Here is a 22,030-nt window from a genome sequence, read left to right as displayed (position 1 = left end):
AATACACAACATTATAACCTATGTTAAGCATCATTAAATACTGAGATAAAAATCAAATTCTTGGCATCACCCCTATTAATCTTTTCCTTCTCCACGCAATTTTCCCTCTCTTGTTATTTCCTGTCATCTTCTACCTCAAGTCTATCCTCAGGTCAGACATGCACATTTCTGAAACATAACAAAAAAATGTGGATTAAACTAATCACCACAAGCACCAGTTTATAACCCTTTGGAACAGCTTACGAGAACTTGGGTTACACTTCTAATCTCACAGCAGCCAGAAAGTACGTAGACAATAGAAAACTTTTTTCTATTAATTGAAGAAGTTTTTAGAGAAAGCAAATTTAGCCTCAAGAGTCCAGGTTGCCTGAGCAGACTATTTTCAACAATCCTCCATGCAGTCCCAACCAGTTAAGACTGACAGTAATGCCATCTAAGCAACCAAGGGGATTTTTCCTTCTGTAAAAGAATTCATGCAGCTCAATGGAAAAGTTGACAGAGGATGGAAATGAAAGTTTTACTTAAACTCTGTTGGTTTTAATTTTTATTTTTGTATATTTAATAAAAGTTTTTAAATGGGGTTGTTGTAATAAGTCCCAAACTAATTTGACAGAAGCCTGAAATACCTTTCTTAAAGATCTAACATTTTAGTAGTTACAAGGTTTTAGAAGACCTTACAATGACTGAGCCTGAGATACTTCCCATCAAACATCTAGCTTCAGGCAGGAAAAAATCACCCCAAGAAACATTTTATAAGACCAAACTCAGGAAATATTCTTAAACTTCTTCTTCCTTAGCATCAGTGCCTTAACCTCAGCCCCGAACCAGCAATAAACCTGTGCTAGTTTATAAAAGACCGGGGTTTGCAACTGAAGTTTGTGATTTTCTGTAATGTGTTTGCACATGTGAACAGCGTGGCAAAGTTCAATGCAAATCATGCTGCTGTTCCATGGAACAAGTAAGCACACAACACATTTATATATACAAGGAACAGGCAAGGTGTGCATTAAAAGGTAAGCACTTGAACACATGACAAATTGAGCCCAACTCACCCATGGTATGTTTTCCATTGATGAGGGAGAGCTAAATCACTTTTAGAAGTTGTGCAGCTTTTTTAAACAGCAGGCATCTTGACTTACAGTAAGTTAACCCTTCCATGCACCATGCCCTTAATTAGAGATGAGGTTTTCCTTCCCTCTAAACTTTATACAACTGACCTTCAGAAATTAAAGGTTAGCTCTGTATACAGTTAGGGAGCTAAATATGATCAAATATGGCTCTTGGAAAAAATGAAAGATTTGATGAAGATTTTTCTCTATGAAGACCGGCATAAAGCAAATTAATTTGCTGTAAAAGACCTCTTGTTACTAATTGTTCATGAGAACTTTTATGTTATTGTTTTTAAAATACTGTTATGCCAATTAAATAGAAAATTCTCTATGCAATCGTATTTTATGTTCCCTATGCATATGCACATTCATACACTTTTAAAGGTTTTTAATAGCATTCTTGAACTTTCAATCTCTATTTTACTTCATTTTGAAGTTACTATAATTCACATCATGCCTGCAAATATTCTTTCATTCTAATGGCCGTCCATCTTTTATAATGAACTTCTCAGATAATCAAATTATGAGCTATTCCCAGCAAGGCAAAGCAAAGAAGGATTACTGTTGCTGCATAATCATTGTCAATACAGGAAAGACCAGCAAATTTACTTGTTTTCATCAATCCACAATGCTAATTGTTAGTCTGCCTGCCCAGTTTAATAAATCAAATTCAAAAGTAGACATTCAGGCATAATTATAGTTTAAAAACATTTGCCTGAAAAGTGATAAGTAGCATATACAGATCAAAGACTTAATGGTTGCTATTTCATGTTTTGTACCTTCCCCTGTCTAACTGGAGAAAAATAAACTGGTTTCGCCTTTTTTTAAAGGCTGCTTTGTTAAATATCATCATAATGTTGCTGGAAGTAAACAACTTCGCAAGCAAACTATACATGAAAACAGAGATGAGCTATTCAATTAACTCCAAAGTATGGACAGTTTTGTTCCATGTCTGACAAATTCTTCAACCTCTGCTAAGCTGATTAGTAAAAACTCTGCTAATTGAATCCATTGATGTGAAAAACCACAGGCTCAAGTCTGTACTGCATACATCAAGCTGAAGGATTTCTGCTTCAGCCGTAGCGGTAATAGTCAGTGGGGTCAGGTCAAAGAAGGTTAAAGTGAGTCAGGATATAGCCAAAGGAATACATCAAACACTGATTTTAAAAGGGCAATTAATCTTAGACAGAAATGCTTCCTGGGGAACGAGATCTCAATCTTAAGAGCACACTACATGATGTAGCAGTAAAAATGTACATATACAAGCTTAGAGAGCTTTCATCCTGTGATCACAAACAGAAGGGGAGTGCTGTTTATCAGAGAAATACAAACCCTTGCTAAAATACTTACATTAGCTCTTCCGGGCCCCTACTCATTGAAAAATAAATTCTTTAATGAGCAGGCAATAGAGTTTACATGCATGAAATCTATTTTTCTGTACATGTACTGTAAGTTCTTTTGAACAACTAGCAGATCAAAGTATTCAGAGATCTTTTAGCACAGTAAAATTTAAAAATTTAGTCTTGAAAAATTAATGAAAGAGGGGAAAAAGAAGTAATGGTATACCTGAAGGGCTCTTTACACAGACCAGTAACTTAAAATATAAATAAAGAACTCCCCATCCCTGCGAAACAGCTACCTGTTCAGAGTCAAGGTTGGAAGTGAATTTTCATCAAAAGTTCAACTTAATTTTTCCATTCCAAAATATCAGGAGTTAGCTTCAAAGATGATAAATTATCATATAATCTTTATTTTTAGAGTCTGACTAGCAACTTAAGATTTTTTTTTTTTTTTTTAGAGTTCAGAAAGTATTTTTTCACTTTACAGCGGAACAGTAGATCTGTAAGATTTGTAACACATACATATGGCATTTGCAAACAGAATTTGCTAAGTTAGTATCATTAATTAGTTAGCAGCATTACTGGAAATCGTCAGCTATGTGGCCAAAACACTGCTGGTACATAGCTCTGAAATGACTTACAGCTAATTTTACTGCATTAGTTTGCAATTTTAAAGACAGCTGGCTTTGTAGCCACCCTTCCCTCTGAGGATACTGATCCCTAACATCACAAGCGGCAGAATGGCATCTATTTGTGTATCTGGTCCATACATCTGCCTTCTTTGCTTAAATTGCCAGCGAGTAAGAGTTTGCATTAAGATCCTGGAATTAGTGAAGTTACCCAAAGTGTAGACACCCACTGCATTTTGCCATTTTAAGTGTGGTGATGATATATCAGGAAAAAGGGCAAAGAGCACAAGAGATTCAAATCTTCAATGATTACAGCACCAACGTGCACATGCCAAGCCACTGCATAAGACTTTGGCTTCAACATAAGGAAAAGTTTAATCACTATTTTCTTACAAATATTCTCAAAATTACTACAGATGCCAAATAAGATGGAAAGTACAATTAATCCACTGAATGCGAAGTTATCAAAATCTCTGATTGAAAGTTAGGTATTCAAGAAGACAATTACTGCTAACCTGTGCTTCTAAATCCTTAGAGTAGGACACAGTAAGTAACATTTATTAGTGGATTTCTGTGCTTTACGTTATTGGTAAAGCTGCTACTTTTCTCCTAATTATTTTGTGTAGGTCCTTTAGTTGTGCAGGTTTCCCTTTTAGCCCTGTAAAATGTTTATCTCCTGGGAAAAATCAGGTTATACCTATATGCATCAAGGCAGAATAAAACAAAACTGCAAAAGAGAAGCAAGGAAGACTGGAATGATTTTATTCAGTTCCCTCTCCCGATACAGTACATATACCTAATTTAAAGGTATAGATGTAGCACACAAAATGGACCAGGACCCACTCTTGGGACCTCAGGGCAAGTGTCAGAGAACAGCTCACACCTACTCAGTTAAATTATGTCCCCCTCCATATTGCTCACTGAGAACAGTCCCCAGACTGTTAATCCATGAACGCTGCTCAAATTTTCTGGGAGAGTATTAATTAGCCCAGACCAAAATTATGCCAGAGAACTGGTAATAGTCCTACTGCACAAACAACACATGTTCTAGCCCTCTTTTGTTTACTAGTATAAATAAAAACAATGACACCACAGTGTCTAAATCTAGTTGTGCATGGCAGTGGCAGTGTCCTGGTTCAGAACTTCACACTGGGAATCTTCACAGAGGTTTCTCCTGTCTTCTCCACTAAAGTCTCCAGTTACAGCACTAAAGGCAGCAGTGATTATACAGCATATGAACATTAACAGAATGACGACCTCTACTGAAAAAAAATAACATTGAAACATTCTCACATTTTCTATGAAACTAACTATAAAAAATATCCTGTAAGTCTATATACTTTGTGTACTTGAGCTGTTGCTGACATGCTTGTTTTTGTGAGCAAGGATATATGAGAAACTAGAAGAAAGGTTTGTTTTGGTTTTTTTCTGTGAAGTTTTTGCTGGCTCAGTCATACCGAGTAACCTCTGTGATCTCCTTGGGGTGAGATAGACTGATTTAGATCAGGATTCAAAAAATCCAGTTCTTAACTCTGCTACTGACCTCAGCGTGACCGGGCGCAAGCCACATCACCCCTCTGCATCTCTAATTTCTCCTTCCTTTTTGTCTCTCTTCACTCATCTATTGTCTAAGTGATAAATCCTGTGGGAACACACTGCAATGGCCATACAGTGCATAAAGAACCTGAGGTCTCCTCCTAAAACACAAAAAGATACTCTTTTTAAAACTGAAAACTCACCACACCCAAAACATTTTATCAAGATGCTTTGATTCCAACAGTCTTCCTAAAACTCATATGCATGGCTGAGTATTGGCAGAAAACCTGCCCAATTTCTAGGAATTCTCCACAATGTTTTCTTCACTGCCTAGATTTTTAGATCAGAGCATTCTATCAGGGATTTCAGTGTAGGACACTGATGCTCCCAAGAAGCACAGCTCTACTGCAGCCCATGAAGCAGACTGCTCCAGGATGAAAAATCCCACCTCTCTTCTGCAGAGAATTTTCGAAGTGCCGACTTGTGATTCCCAAACAGAATAAAAAACTAAATTTTGAAAGAGTTATTTTGCTCTGTGGAAGATTTTACTTTCTCCATTTCATACTACTACTAGTTAATAACAGACTTAAACTTTGTTGTGCTTGAATAAAGTCATTGGCCTTCTGACAAATTTAAAGAGAATAGTTTGGAGTCTGATACTAATAAAACTTATTGGGTGGTCGACAGAACAAATTTAGCTGAAGCTGAACAAATTTCCAAAGGCTTGTCCGAGAAACAGGATTATTTCCCTACTTGCTGTACCTCTTCCTACATTCTGTCTTTCAAATGTGCAGGCATGTGCATGCCCAAAACCCACTTCCAAGTCTCAAAGAAAAAGCACGTTACTCTTGTGATACTAGCAAAGTTGCTGGATGGAAGAGGAATGATAGAATAGAATACTTCAGTTGGAAGGGACCTACAACGATCATCTAGTCTAACTGCCTGGCCAAAAGTTAGTGTGTTCTCAATGGCATTGTCCAAATGCCTCAAACACTGACAAGCCTGGGACATGGACCACCCCTCTAGGAAGCCTGCTCCAGTGCTTGACCACCTCCTCAGTGAAGAAATGCTTCCTAATGCCCAGTCTAAACCCCCTTTGGTGCAGCTTTGAACCATTCCCCTGTGTCCTAGCACTGGATACCAGGGAGAGGAGCTCAGCACCTCCCTCTCCACTTCTCCTCAGGAAGCTGTAGAGAGCACTGAGGTCACCCCTCAGCCTCCTTTTCTCCAAACTAGACAGTCTTCAGCTGCTCCTCATAGGACATGCCTTCCAGCTTTGTTGCCCTCCACTGGATGCACTCAAGGACCTTCGCATCTTTCTTAAATTGCGGGGCCCAGAACTCCACACAGTACTCAAGGTGAGGCCACACCAGCGCTGAATACGGTGGGATAACGGCCTCTTTTGACTGGCTGGTTATGTTTGATGCACCCCAGGCCGGGGTTTGCTCTTGGCTGCCAGGGCAATCGCTGCCTCACATCGAGCCCACTGCCAACCAGCACCCAGATCCCTTTCTGCAGGGCTGCTCTCCAGTCACTCCTCTCCAATTCACAACTGGGCCCAGCATTACTCAGTCCTAGATGCAGAGTCCAACATCTGGATTTCTTCAATTTCATCCCATCTGCCACCAGGAAAGGGGCAGAGGGCTCACAAGCTACCAATTGGATAATCCTTGTATAGTTGATTGAGGTAAAGTTGCAGAAATCCTTAAAACTAAGTCATGCTTGCTGTTTCCTGAGAAATTCTATGCAGAAAGATAACAACTAGCCCCAGATTCTCACCATGTTTTTTCTCTTCTTTTGACAGCAGCAAGCCAGCCAGAACATTCTGCATACACAGAAGCCCCCTCTGATTATGCAAAGAGCTTGTTAGCCATTTTCATTTCTAAACAAGCCATATAAACAGCACAGCTGCCACACTTAACGCTCAGATTATTTGTACCTGTCTCTGTAGTCATGCCAAATTAATTCTATATTAATTAATTCGGTGGCCATGACAATTCTATAATCTGAAGCCAACCTTTGGACTTCCACCCCTTTTGATCAAGAAGAATTACTAAATCAAAAGGCATGCAATTTTCACACAGAAAAAAAAAATCTTTTCATTTCAATTTAAAAAAAAAACAGCTGTGGCAGGTAGGGGTATGAAAGGCAGATGTAGAATGATAATCCAAGCAGATGGTTGGGTTAGAAAAAGGTAACAGGCACAAATAATGACTCACACCAGAACGGAGATGTACATGACAACCTCCTCCCAACATGGAGAGCACCACTGAGTCAGGGACACAAGGAGAGTGGAACAGCTTAAGCACTGGTCTGAAGTTCAGCTCTGCTGTGCAAGATGATTCTCATAACGGAGGAGACAGTGGACTAAAATTCGTATCACTGGTGAGTTTTTAATCATCTATTTAGTATGCCCGCACACTACAAGACCTCTAACTCTTCACAATACCGTCATATCCATGTGGCATGGAAGTGTGGCTAATAAACTGCCTAAAACTGACCAGGGCTGGCTATATTTCTAAATTTAGGTGGCCTGGAGAAGTATTTCAGCACCGTACCTCCACAGCACTGAAAAGCACAGAGAAGCCTGCAGAGAGCACAAGCTGTCAGACTTACTAGTGAAACACGGGGAGCAAAAGCTCCCCAAGTTTGCTCACCACTGGAGCAGCAAGGACGGGGACGGTTCTGTGCAGCTCCCACGGCAAACCCCAGGTCCAGCTGCTTCTGACCTCAGACAGAGCAAGCTCAGTTAAATTTCATGTCAATTTAAAGACATCCACACTGCTTACTTTTACCTCCTTCTACTGCGCTATTTGTCACTTGCATCAGGAGCCTACATGGCAAATCTAGACTTAGATTCAATTTTCTTTTTGACTAATTTACTGGAAGTCAATGCTTAGAAAACTGAGGGAGAACAAAAACAATTAATATGTTGTCTCTCATACAATATGCATTAAAAAAAGCTGAGAGTTAATTGAAAACAGTTGATCCCTAATTTTACAAAATCATTCAGTACAGCAAGTCTTAAGAGAAAAATCCTGGAAGTCTTTTTGATCCTTGTTTTATTTCTGAAAGAACTAATGACACTGCTGTAGAAAGAGGTCAGTTCACACAGCTTTTCTGAATGAACAACAATGCTGTGAAAACTGGGATTGATTGATAGCCTACTGTTTGCGTCATTATGTCCAAATGCTTACCATTTGAGTCTTCAAGGAAGCCTGAGACAAAAATCAAAACAAGTTTTATGAAGACTTCAACAACACTGGCAAATTAAAATTGTATCCAGAATTGTTTAGACATGATAGCAGCGGAAGAAAACTGTTTCCTTCTGTATTATACAATTTTTATCTCTGCATTATGCACAATGTCTTAAATTTCTGGTGTGGAAGAGGAAAGAAGTTCTTCCCTCCCCCAGAAGAACTCTGTTTTCTATCATTTTAACCCTTTGCCTCTTCAAAGCATTCTGCTGAACTCAATACTGTTTCCTCTTGCAGTTGTTGCTCTGTAGTTACATAAGATCATACTGCGTTCATCCCCTTCTCCTAATAAGATGAGTCACCATTTCTAAGTGAACTGTTTACAGTATTAGGATGTTATTTTACAGGAACCTCATAAAAGTCTACTAAACTAATTTTATTTTTTTTAATTGCTGTGAATTATACACTTTTTTTTCCCTGAAATTTGATGAATTCTGAGATGCAGAGTTTACATGTCACTATATTCTGGAAACAAAGGCCCCTTAATTGGCAACAGGAACACCTACCATCAGATGCAAAAAACTGGGAAAATGCAGAGTGAAGTCTCTAGCAGAAACAGATTGATAACAATTTTATTTATCTTTTAAACTACATTTTGCTGTAAGCAGGCAGCCTAATCTACCTAATCTCAGTAAGACAGGTTATTAGACATTAGGGAAAAATAGCCACAGTGCTATCTCTCAAGCATAGATCATTAATTTTGTTATTCAGCAGTTTTGGGAAGTAATACGTTCTACCATATCAGTTATGTGACCTTATGCTGTATTTGCAAACAACAACAGGGTCTTAACACCTTCTCTTCCTTACCTGCATAGAAAGTGTAACTACACAGTCTAAGAGACCACAGGCAATATCAAGCTTCATCTAAGACTGTTCCTCCATAATACGCTAAATCTTCTCACAAATAGTAATAACTCCCAATTTTTTTTTTTTAAAGACTATCTAGTTTTCTGGAGCTGAAATTCCACTGACAATTCCACTTTACCACACAAGAAATATCCAATTAAAGGATCAGCTTTTGTCTGTGCAAGTGGCATCCACAAGCATAGGAAAAAAGAACAGACGAGTTTACAAGCTGTAGCATGAATAATCAGAATAATCTGATTCTAACCCTGGAGTCCTCGTGAATGGGTGTTTCATATTAAAACACAAGACAACATCTGTCATGAGCTTAGATGCACAGTCCTATGAGAAGTAAAACTAGGACTTGGGACTGTTGGCTGGAGAAGATCTTCAGGAGTGCAAAATGGTGAGAAGAGAGACACTGGGTAATTTTACTGCTGACTTCCCTGAGTAAACCAGGACATTAATCATCTTGGAGGACATCTGAAAACCAAGAGATCTAAACTGGGAAATAGAAGAATGTTGATATAGAGACATGGTCCCTAGGTATCTCAGTATTTTAGATTTTCATATCCAATGGTACAAAAAATTGTTGGAAAACTCAAGGAAACTGACATGGAAGTGTAGATAATGGAACACCACAGGGCAAATGGATGGAAAGCAAGAATAAAGAACTAAAGCAGAAGTAACAATGACTAACTACTTCCCTGAAGATGGAGATCTATTTCTATTCAGAAATCAGCTAAGGTTTGAAAAACTACAAAAATAGTTATACAAATTATTGTGAGCTTAGTCAAAGAAGTAGAAAAGCCAACTTTAAAGGATACTCTTAATATCTGCTTTTGTAACAAAGGACAGCAAGAGTTACATATGACTAGAACAAAAGTATTGAAGAAAAATGATGCATAAAAAAAGGAAACAGCTACAGAACCATTGACATGAAAGAAAATAAGATGGGTCAACACAAGTTGAAAGAAAGAACTAAAAAAATAAGTGCCACTCTTCCATGATTCTGGGATCAAGATCAGCAATAATTAAACATTACCCCAAACCTAAATGACCAGCTTGCCTCTGGTTTAAGTATGAGCAACTAGTGAGAAACAAACATAAAACCAAGCGCAAGCATGCCATGCCCCAACAGGATATGATCACAACTGAGAACTAGATTTAATATGCTCAAATTGCAGAACTTGCAAAGTTCTACTTTAAAAGACTGAAAACTAAAATGAAAGGGCACATCTTCTAAGTAAGGATTCCCAACAACTGTAGGAGGTCAGGAAGAGTAGTCCATGAATGGCAAACTAAGTATTACCTATACAATCACAGAACTCTCAAGTTGAATTTCAACTGTATGCAGCCTTTAGACAAATTTAAGTAAACAATTATGGAAATAAAGTGAATAAAAGATGTACTAATACACAGCATAAATTTACCCCATAGTAAAATTTCAGACTGAGGTGTTGGTCTTTCATTTATGAACTGCTGTGTAACTGGCAAGTATAAAACTTATTATTGCAGTAACTAAAAAATAGAGGAAGTGATTAATGGATTAATTTGTACTTAAGAATATTTTAGTATTTATTAAACATGACAAGTAGGACTTCACAGCTTCCCAAACTTCATGTCAACACAAGAGGGTCAGAACAAAGAAAAAAATTTAAATACATTAAATGCATCAATATTAAATGCAAGGTGATGCACTTTCTGTGATAAGTGGGTCTTACTATTTCTGTTACCACATCACCACAACCACTGCCTGTGAAGTGGTGAAACAGGCCCCAAGGAAAAAGAAACTACTGGGCTAATGAGAAAATTTCTGATTTGACACATTTGCTGCCTAAATACTCATTTAGACAGAAAGTTAGAGGGTTTTATTAGATCAATTCTAAACTAGTCTTCCCGAAGTACTGTACAGTACTGCAGCAGGAGTACTGTAAAGTGAAAGAAGTGCATCTTCTCTGAAGGCTCTCTCAACACTGTATTATTGTTAAAGAGGTTTGCTACTAATAAAGGTAGCCATTCTCCTTGTTGTTCTAGAAGAACAGGGTATCCTTGACAGTCAAGATAATGAATGTAATTGCCAAAAGTTTTAAGAATTACACTGGCTTCTTAGTGCTTGTTCTAAGTATGGCTTTTCTTCACACTTTCTGATCATTACTAGTAGTGTTTAAATTGCTTGATATGCGTTTTGACAAATGGGTTCCAAACTGCTATGCTCTCTGTGACAACACTGTGGCGATCAAGGACAAAAAAAGTCAGGTTAACACTCCTTACAGTCTGAGGAGTTCAAGGATAGACTCCAAGTAGAAGCCACTCTTTCCTTTGGTCTAAATAATGCCCATGACAAAAAGCCTTAACTTTCATCCATCAGTTTTCCTCTGATTAACAGTTTATGGAGATTAAACTATTCAGCAATCCAGAAAGGTGAATACTGTATAGCATTCATTAAGCAGCAAAATATATACGTAACTGAATAAAGGACCAATTTGAGGAAAGACAGGGAAGTATGGGTTGGGATAACAACTGCTCAAGTTTTTATTTTTTAGAGCAATTCAACAAACAATAAAAGCCTTGAATAAATTGTTTCATAAGCTAATAAAACGCAGTATCTAAACAGTTACCCACAGTCTGTAACAGTCCAAAGTAATATTGACATGGTATTTTACAAAGACCATTTTCACTATCAGTATTTTAATGTCACTATTCAACCTGTTCTACTTCTGACAATGTTCTTTACATTGTTTTCAACTGAACATACATGTTGATTATGAACTATCTACTTTATACGTAAATACATTTTTTCATTGAAATATTTTTTTCTCAGCACAGTTAACAAAGACTTAATTGTATCCACGTTTCCTAAAGCAAAGGCGTATAGACACTGTGGGTGGTTCTTGAAACCCTTCCCTCCCTCTTCTTGTGGTGGGTCCTTAAGTATCTGGCAGCAGGAGCAGCTCATATATACGACTACAAATGCTGAGCCTGAAAAATCATATATCCTCTGCATTCCCACGGCACACTTATGGATGTCACCATAGACAAGCAATCACCACAATTACCATCAAGCTTCTAGCTGAATGAAAAGTCATTGGAAAAAAACCATAGAGGAAGAAAGAAAGAAAAAAAAAGTTCAACAGATGGAGAAAAACAGAAAGCGAGAGAAGCTCATATTGTGTTGCACTGACAAAGAGATGCAGCTAATGTAATGGGTGCATTAATTCACTGTGGGGTTAAAACACAGTCCTGGAAGAATATCTAAATTACTTTTTGAAAACAAGAGCGAAAAAGGTCGAAAACAACTTGCTTCACCAGTATCTGTTACGTCTTCAAGCATATTTTTGATGAGATACTACTATTCTTTCCTTTGATCAGAAAAATTAGGTAGATCTAAACTTTGATAACACTGAATGAAGTCTGAAAATCCAGATGTGGAAAAGAATTTGCCATCATTTTCTACTCTACCTTTGATAATGTATTCTATTTCATTACAACAGTATTTTAATGCCTTGATCAGAATAAAGTGTAGATTAAGATAAAACATGTAAATTTACCCAAACAAAAATTAGAAGATGGCAAAAAAGGTCCAAAGAGGAAGGATTTTTAATATGAAATTCAAACAGTCTTAACCACAAGCTGTTTTTCCTTCAGAAACTATTTCATCAAGATTTTCCTGTGGAAACAGACTGTAGTATCATTTTACAGATCACATATGAAGTCAAAGGGACATTATGGCCAGAAGTATCCACTTTTTGGAGGGTGGGAGAGAAAAGTAACGAGAGGCCTAGAATTTGACTTCAGAGGGTGCCTTGCACACTCAGAGCTCCAGAGCTCTCATCAATTTCAAGTGCAAACAAGCAAGCTGTTCAGGAGAATGCTCATATAGGTCACTGGATTTTTCTGGTGCTCCCCTCTGGAGGTGATTTACCACTTTCTGGGTGGGTTTGTAGCACTCTGCTTGCCTAGTATCATATATGAATGCACTCCCTAGGGGAGAAAGAACTGAATTCAATTCCCAAAGGCAGTATTCAGCTGCTTAAATTATAATACTTCCTGAAGTACATTCATTCCCCATCCACTGTTTCAATAATCAGGACAACGATCTTTTCACTACACAGCCCTGACACTAAAATATGCCTAGTCTGTGCAAGAAGACAAAAGTCTCACAGAAGGTAAAGGCAGAGGAGCGGTAGAGAGTGATTATAAGCTGTATAATGATCGCTGTGTATGGAAATTAAGATTGTACAGGCAGTCTACAAATCTGACACCTCCCAAATTTTAAGTATTCAACTTCAAATGGAAACAACTACTTTACAAGAAAAACTTTTATACATAGTTTTGCAAGTTTCCGCAAATGCTTTCAAATTAAGTTCTCATATGTCTATAAAATTAATAGAAACACTCAGCTCTACAGTCTGCTCTGCATTTTGATCTGATGGAGCATCTATTGACACAGGAAACTTGTTAAACTCAAAGTGAACCAGCATCAGAGAGAAAATTAGTTGACCGAGTAGCTTTCACGGATACTTCAGCAGCACAGATGTGCTGAGGTTCTGTAGTCTGGAGTCTTGCTCCACTTGCTGGAAAAGAAAAAAAATATGCCCTCAATATGGCTGCTAACATTTCTATAGGGAAAACTCAGAAGTGAGTTAGTGTTTTGGGGTTTTCTTAGTAGCTCAAAGCTGTATTAGAGCATGAACACTTAATATGGTGAACATTACATCTGAGTAGTGAATGAGATAAGTGGACTAACCCAAGCAAGAGAATAATCAAAGTTCACTTATTGGCTAAATTGAATCATCAGTAAACAGAGTACAGGGAATTGAAGCAGTCAGGCCTAAACCAGTGCTGCCCTTCACACCTCTTAAGTGCACTGACCTTACCTATGCATGCTCCTCAGCAGTAAGAATCGTTGCTGTTATGGGCATCCATCTTTTCAGGTCATTTTCCGTAAGTCTGATCCTTTCTCTGTCATCCTCCATTTTGTCCTAGTTCTGCTTCTTCCTGATCTTTTCCCTAGGTCTTTTTTTCTTTCCATGTTGCCATGCTTAATTTTCTACGTTGTATTCCTGTCTGGTATGCAGTCCGCTTGTACAGCAAGCCCTGAACAAGTTTTTCCTAGTCCCTTATCTGACCCGGCTCCACGTGACCACCTGCATCATCTTGTTCTGACAGTGCAAACCACCCTTCTTTTCAACTTTTGATTCAATTTGTTTCTCCAAAAGGGGCTCCAGACCATCTGTATCACCTCGCCAGCAGGACTTCCACTCCCATTTCTCTCAACGGATGCCTTGCACAATCTCCGTGCCTGAATCACATGCAATATGCTTCTTTTTCTCCCTCATCCTTTTATCATCTCCTATCCCACTTACTCTCTCCAGGTGTTCACAGTTATTATGTCAGGTTTTGGCTTTTGCCCCAATCCCTTTCATCCTGCCATATTGTTTATAGTTGCTCTCCCCATCACATTTAATGACTTCCAGATCTGTCATTTTCCTCCAAATTACTTGTTCAGTCTGTCCCCCCCACCACCCCCCACATCTCCTCAAGAGTTCACATTATTTTCTGCATTTAGCTCAGACAGCTTTCCTTGTGTTACCCACCAGAAGAGGAGGAGAACACTCAGAGCAACTAAACAATGTAACAATGCAAACAAAGCTGCATTACAGGAGAAATTCTGCTGAATCCTAGATAGCTCACACCCATATGAAGGACTTAATTTATTAACCTCTAAGTTTGCAAGTTGCTCAGTAGAATGCTAAGGATCAAAGTTAAGCCAAATTTAAGCAGATTTATAGAGGAACAGACAAGTATATTCCAATACAAGGAAACCCTTCTGCCAGATTTCAAATAGCTCCTAAATGTAAGGATAGTACCTGGTTCAGTTTCTTTTCTTCCAAGTAATCACCGTTTTTTGCCCCCATTGGGTATAGGGTTTTTTTTAGCCTTTAACAGAACTGAAGCAAGCAATTAGCATAGCACATTTCTATTCTGCTATTAATGGTTGGCACATTTGTCCACATCTGAAAAGAAGGCCTACTAATGGGAACAATCTAGTCACTGGTACTCAGTTACATTCACGCTTTTAATAAAGGCAGTAATGTAACTTTATCTAGCACATTACCCATCTGCAGCTTTAGCAAATCAACATAAAAATTACCATCCATTATATCATGGAGTAACTTTTGCATAAATGCTTTTTGAGTTTCTTTCATTTAATCTGTCCTCTTGACTGTCTTCCTAGTTAAAATGCCCCATCCTTTTTTAAAAAAAATTCACTTTGCACCTTTTCACCAGTGTCTGTAGGATCCCCACACTTAAGTACTTAAAGATGGTTAAACTTGGTTGTACCAGCATTCAAGTAGCTATTAGTATCTTGCTTTATCTTTTGGACTGTTAGTTGAAAACATTACCTAAAATTATGCTCGGAAACTCATAACAGTTTTCGGAAAAATAGACACAAGGCTAGCAACATTCCAGGGTTTTTTTACCTTCTTTATATTTTTTGAAATTGTTTCCACATGTTAACAAGTATTAAAACAGGGGTAAAAAAATATGTCAGTGTTTCAGTCTATTTCTAAGATCACCATACTTAAAAGAAATCCATGACAAGTGTTCAAATCTAATTTACACAACTTGTGTATAACACCTTATAGATTTTCACACTGATTTGAAATTTAGTGCTTTACTGTCAAAAGGTGCTGATACTACACCAGTATATTCTGTGCCAAGATCTTCCCTAGAATATCAGACATTTCTCAAAACAAATTGCAATTTATTGACTGAAAAAAATTACCTATTTACAAGTAATGGTTTGACAACAGTAAAAACAAGACTAAAAACATTTCATGTTAAATAATTTTGATCTTAATTTGCAGAGTACATTACTTTTCCATTTATCCCACCTAAAAAGTAGATCAGAGCTCAATAGTTATAATCTTTGAGGCTAAAATAACATTCAGAAATGCTTATTTTTCTGAGTAAGTGCTGATCAACAAACACTAGTGTATGAAATGATATAATGCTACATGAACTGATTGGTATCTTGCCACACAATGGTACTTAGTAACCCTACATAAACTCTTACATACTTAAAATAATCTCTTTCTTTTCTGGTACATTTTTAAAGGCTGAGTTTCAACAGGGAAAAAAGTATTCTAAAAACATACCTAATTTTTATGTTTTTACATATGAAAAAAAATTATGCAATTGAAGGTAAATTTAAAACTTCCATTGATGCTACTTTAAGATTATTTTTTAAAAATGCAGAAAATAACATGTGACTTTTTATTAAAAACAGCATGATGGCAAAGGAGTACATGAATTTTAAAGCAAAACTTCCAGACATTAATTTTTCAGGAGTGCCTAAGAACTCAATCTTACGCTCTCCAAACACTGTAGGTGATGTATAATGGACACACTAAAGGGCCAGGAAGGAGTGAAATCTGGTACTCTGGTACTGAGACAGAATTCTCCAAAATCCCCTCCAAAGTTCTCCTCCAAAATGCCCATATTAAAAAAATCAAACCAACCAAGCAATAAATCAACAGAAAAAATTATCTTATGGTACAGAAATTATTTCTACAGTACCTTCAGGGGTGATAGCACTAGGACACACATCTTTTAGTAGATCTCCCAAAGTATGCAACTCTCCTCCTGAAGCAATTGGTCGAAATAGCTTCTGTATAAAAGGTCTCTCTGTTGTTGCCTGTTTTAATAACAAAATTGGCAAAAACAACAATTTAAGAACCATGCAAATGTGTAGTATTACCATTTGAGACACACAGAAGATAGGACAGAACAAGAGTTTGCAGTACCGCAACTGCAAATGCAGTATGTCTGGCATTTCCATTCCCACCCCCACCCCTTGCATTCCATTCATATCATGAAATGCAGGGAAGTTCTTGTTTGTTAACAACTGAAAGTTGACACTCCAGAAAACTGTGAAGATAGTTTATAAACAGTATCATGAATATAAAAGTGTTTAAAAAAAAATATTAAAACCCCCGCTTCTGTTACAGCTTATTTTCTTTTTTCAATTTTTGAATATATTGAAAAACATTTCAATATATTCCTAAATTAAGTAAAACAAGCAGTGAGTGCAAATTTAGGAGCTCAGCGTATGCCTATACGTATTGCTAAGTCAAAGCAATATTGTAACAAATACCCAATGCTTTAAGCAATAGTCTATCTTCCTCCTTTTTAGAAACATATTAAGTACTTCCAATAGCAAACAAGTACCCTTATAGCTCAAGCCAGGTGAAATTTTTTTCCAGTAGATTTTATGTTGAATAAGTCAAACTTTCAGCCACAAAATCCAGAGTATAAAACAATTCAAAAAAGCACTCTGCTTTGACAGACAATTTAGTCTACTGCCTGCTTAAGGAATTACTCAGATATAAGGAACATATATGCCCCACTTTTGCTGCAGATATGCACAGGAATTCAGAATGATTTTAACTGTGTGTCCTTAGATTTTGCACAGGTCATAATTTCTTTTGGAAACAAGAAAAAGCAAATTAACTGGCAGTAACTACTGCCAGTCACTGTCCATAACCTACTTAAAACTCCCAAGACTGCAGAAGCAGCAAAACAGCTTGTGGGATCACAGAGTAGGTTGAGTTGGAAGGGACCTTAAAGATTACCTAGTTTCAACCCCCCTGCCATGGGCAGGGACACCTTCCACTAGACCAGGTTGTTCCAAGCCCCATCCAGCCTGGCCTTGAACATTTCCAGGGATGGGGCATCCACAGCTTCTCTGGGCAGCCTGTTCCAGTACCTCACCACCCTCATAGCAAAGAATTTCTTCCTTACATCTCATTTAAATCTACTCTCTTTCACTATAAAGCCATTACCTCTCGTCCTATCCCTACAAGCCCTTGTAAAAAAAAAAAAATAAAAATCTCTCCAGCTTTCTTACAAGCCCCATTTAGGTACTGGCAGGCTGCTATGAGGTCTTTCTGGAGCCTTTTCTTCAGGCTGAACAACCCCAGCTCTCTCAGCCTCTTCAGCTGAGAGAGGTGCTCCAGCTCTCTGATCATCTTTGTGGCCCTCCTCTGGACTTGCTCCAAAAGGTCCATGTCCTCTTTCTGTTGGGGGCTCCAGAGTTGAACACGGTACCCCAGGTCTCGTGAGAGCAGATGGCCAGAATCACCTCCCTTGACCTGCTGGCCACACTTCTTTTGGCACAGCCCAGGATACAATTGGCTTTCTGGGCTGCAAGCACACACGGCCAGGTCACATTGAGCTTCTTGTCAATCAACACTAATTTTTATTCTCTCCCCCCTTCTAATCTAGTTTAAAGCCATCTCAATGAGCCCTGCTAACTCCTGACCTAGGATCCTCTTCCCCCTTTGAGACAGGTGAGGCCCATCTGTTGCAGTAGGCCTGGTGCCATGTAAACCGACCCATGATCAAAAACCCCCCAAATTTAGCTAGTTTAGCTTCCCACTGACTTCATCTCTGAGCACGGACCCAGAGCTGCTGCTGAGGATGTGACACTGGCTAGGTGTTTCTCATTGAAATATGTTACCTTAATTTCTTTGGAAGAGTTTCACATTAATTTTTGTTTGCTGCACAGATAGTTTAGAAACATGTGTTTTCCTCCCGAGACAAATGTATAATGACATCTATCCAAAGAATGCATAAGTATTCACACTTCAGAGAAACTGACCCACAATCCATTCTCTTCCTAGCCTGCACTTGTGCTTGGGATTGCCTTAACCCACGTGCAGGACCTTGTACTTGGCTTTGCTGAACTTCATGAAGTTTGCATGGCCCCACCTCTCAAGGTCCCTCTGGATGGCGTCCCTTCCCTCTAGTGTGTCAACTGCACCACACAGCTTGGTGTCATCAGCAAACTTGCTGAGGGTGCTCAATCCCACTGCCCATGTCGCTAACAAAGATGTTAAACAGCACTGGTCCCAACACTGAACCCTGAGGAATGCTACTCATCACTGGTCTCCACTTGGAGATCAACAGACCTCAACTCTTTCAGTGCAAAGACCCACCCAATTCCCTATTCACCCAGCGGTCCATCCGTCAAATCCATCCAAATCTCCACTTTAGAGACAAGGATGTTGTACGGGACCGGGACAGTGTCAAATGCTTTGTACAGGTCCAGGCAGGTGACATCAGTTGCCCTTCCCTTATCCACCAACACTGTAGACCTGTCATAAAAGGCCACCAGATTTGTCATGCATGATTTGCCCTTAGAGAAACCATGTTGGCTGTCACGAATCACCTCCTTATTTCCCACGTGCCTTGTCACAGTTTGCAGGAGGATCTGCTCCATGATCTTGCTAGGCAGAAGTGAGACTGACTGGTCCATAGTTCCCCAGGTCTTCCTTGTTTTCCCTTTCTAAAAATGGGGGTTATACTTCTCCTTTTCCAGTGAATGGGAACTTCACCAGACTGCTGTGACTTCTCAAATATCATGGATAGTGGCTTAGCCACTTCATCTGCCAGTTTCCTCAGGATGTGTGGAGGCATCTCAGCAGGTCCCATGGACTTGTGCACCTCCAGGTTCCTTAGATGTTCTCAAACCTGATCACCTTCTAAGGCAGATGGTTCTTCATTCTCCCAGTCACTTTCTTTGCCTTCTGTGACTTTGGTAGTGTGGTTGGAGCACTTCCTAGTGAAGGTGATGGCTAATTTTTTGCCTCAACCAAGTACCTCAGCCTTCTCCATGTCCCTGGTAACCAGGTCTCCTGCTTCCTTCTGGAGAAGTCCCACATTTTCCTTGGTCTTCCTTTTACCACTGATGTACCTACAGAAGCATTTCTTGTTACCCTTGATGTCCCTGGCCAGATGTAATTCTGTCAGGGCTTTTTAGCTTTCCTAACCTGATCCCTGGCTCCTCGGACAATTTCTCTGTATTCCTCCCAGGCTGCCTGTCCTTGCTGCCACCCCTGTAGGCTTCTTTTTCATGTTTGAGTTTGTCCAGGTGCTCCTTGTTCATCCATGCAAGCCTCCTGGGCCTACATGATCTACAGATGCACTTATTCAAGAAGGTGTCATGGTTTAACCCCAGCCGGTAATTAAGTGCCACACAGCTGCTCGCTCCCTCCCCTCTCACCCCAGGGGGTGGGGAGGAGAATCAGAAAGGAATGTAAAACTCAAGGGTTGGGATAAGAACAGTTTAACAATTAAGATAAAATAAACCCAAAAGAACAATAGTAATAATAAGTTACAATGAAAAGGAGGGAGAAAGGGAGAGGAATGAAATCCAAAAAGAAGGGAGAAAACCAGTGATGCACAATACAACTGCTCACCACCCCTGACCGATGCCTGGCCAATCCTGAGCAGCAATCTGCACCCCCGCCAAGCCCCCCGCACCCCCCCCAAGTTTATATCCCAAGCATGACATCCCATGGTGTGGAATATCCTTTTGGCTAATTCAGGTCAGCTGTCCTGGCTGTGTCCCCTCCCAATTTCCTGTGCCCCCCCAGCCCTCCCACCCACAAGGCCTGAGAAACCAAAAAGTCCCCGAACACACTGTTCCCACACCAAATTCAAAGCACAGCACTGCACTAGCCACCAAGAATAAAATTAACTCTACCCCAGCCGAAACCAGGACATAAGGTAATACCCTTCTTTGAGTATCTGTATAAGCAAACCAAGGGTCAGCAAGCATCTGATATTGAAAGGACAGGCAAAGCTTTTCTCCTCGCCTCACGACCTGACCTCTCCTCCAAACTGGGCACCTGAGCCAGAAAACAGAAGTTAAAACCTCATATTCAACCAATCTAAAAATTTTAATCAAGCTCCGAATTGTTGCCGACAGATTTCTGCTCAGAGTTAACTCCAGAAAGCAGCTGATGTGGCCTGCATTGTGGGTGACTGGGCTCCAGCAAACTACACTTTCATCACATACTATCTTAATTAGAAAAAGCAGTACAAGCCACTGCTCCTTCCAAATTTAGTTTCCTACCTCTCAAAAAGTGGGTCCTGTCCTACTACATTAATTAAAATAGAAACAGAATGACACAACTCGCCATCAAGAAGTGTTTTATCACCTGGTAGAGGTTTTTAGGAAAAACACAACAAATCACCACCACAACAACCAAGTATAGTAAAAAAATTTGAAAATTAAAAATTAATTTTGAAAGGAAGTTACGATGTGGTCTCTATCACCTACCTACATGAAAAGCCACAAGCAGCAGATTAACCATGAGCACTCAATTGTCATTCACCTCTCTGAAACAGCAAGGCAAGCAGTATTTTCATAAGAGCAGTACGCTACCTCAAAGTAATTCCAGGACAGTACAGTGCAGAACTGTTGACACACAGCTACTTGTTACTTCTTGCCAATAGTCTCCAAAAATGGAAAAATAGTCTTTTTCCAGTTTTTTCACATAAGGACTGATCAGAAGGAGCTGACTAGCTGCTGTAGTCAATTCTCTGTGTCCTCAGGGTAGCAGAATGTGGATACAAACAGTGCTAATGAAATGTCTGAACATTTGAAGAATGATGGGAGGCACAGAGCCAGAAGGATCCATCTCAGACAAATCCACACTTGAGAAGTGAACTCCAGCACGTTATATTGAAGAAGTACACATCCAAAACACTAAAAAAACCCCACACAACACAAACCCCCTGAAATATTGTTATAGCCAAAAATATTTTCTGTGGAGTTTATTAAAAAAATAAATTATTCACAGAAGTCTAATCACAACTCCCAAGTGCTTGCTATCTGAAGTAGCAGAAGAAGAAGTAAACATCAGAAGGATGCAGGCAAACGTAGTTATCAATCAACTTTTAAGATAAGAATTTCCCAAGTGCATACTGCAGTTTTTCATTATTTATTAATAAATTACAATCATTCCCCTCCGTTATCATAATTTAATACCAAGAGGGATAAGTCTAAGATACATTTTCTAAGGTCTCCCACATAGCTGCCGACTGCTGCAAAGCAATATCCTCAGCTGCTATCATGAAACAGACAATGAATTCAATTTTTGTGTTTTAAGTGTTAAGCAATACAGATGTGGTAATGTAAATAAAAACCACTGGCCTCCATCAATGTTAAAATGATAAAAGTAACTGCATGTTGTTTACACAAAGATTGTGGTTCACAAGTATAATTCTACAGGCAGAGTACTACCCCAATGTGCTTACACTTCTTCCCTCCCATACAGCAGATGCTTTATGCATTAAAAAGAGTCAAAAGAAAAGTCCCATCCTACAATCTAGAATGTTTATAGGACTTTTCAAAGCATCTTAGTCATATAGGAGCATAAATAATTTTAGAAAAATCTTACCATCACCCATTTTGAAGTGTGGTAGCTAGTAGTATAAGCCCAACTCAATTACAGCTT

At 38.9% G+C, this 22,030-nt stretch overlaps 1 protein-coding gene across 6 annotated transcripts in view; it reads right to left on the bottom strand.

Annotated features, from left to right (window-relative positions):
- The window catches only part of ATG5 (autophagy related 5), an 83,718-nt gene that overhangs the window by 10,075 nt on the left and 51,613 nt on the right, over positions 1-22,030 (bottom strand). For all 6 annotated transcript variants that reach the window (XM_056344749.1, XM_056344750.1, XM_056344751.1 and 3 more), the window contains one exon: positions 16,302-16,419. In XM_056344749.1, the coding sequence (XP_056200724.1) occupies positions 16,302-16,419 (118 nt within the window). The remainder of the gene's footprint in view (positions 1-16,301; positions 16,420-22,030) is intronic.

This window comes from Falco biarmicus, chromosome 6 (genome assembly GCF_023638135.1).
Source record: "Falco biarmicus isolate bFalBia1 chromosome 6, bFalBia1.pri, whole genome shotgun sequence".
Taxonomy (NCBI): domain Eukaryota; kingdom Metazoa; phylum Chordata; class Aves; order Falconiformes; family Falconidae; genus Falco; species Falco biarmicus.
The sequence above is the reverse complement of the archived record's forward strand: the minus strand, read 5'-3'. Positions and strand labels throughout refer to the sequence as shown.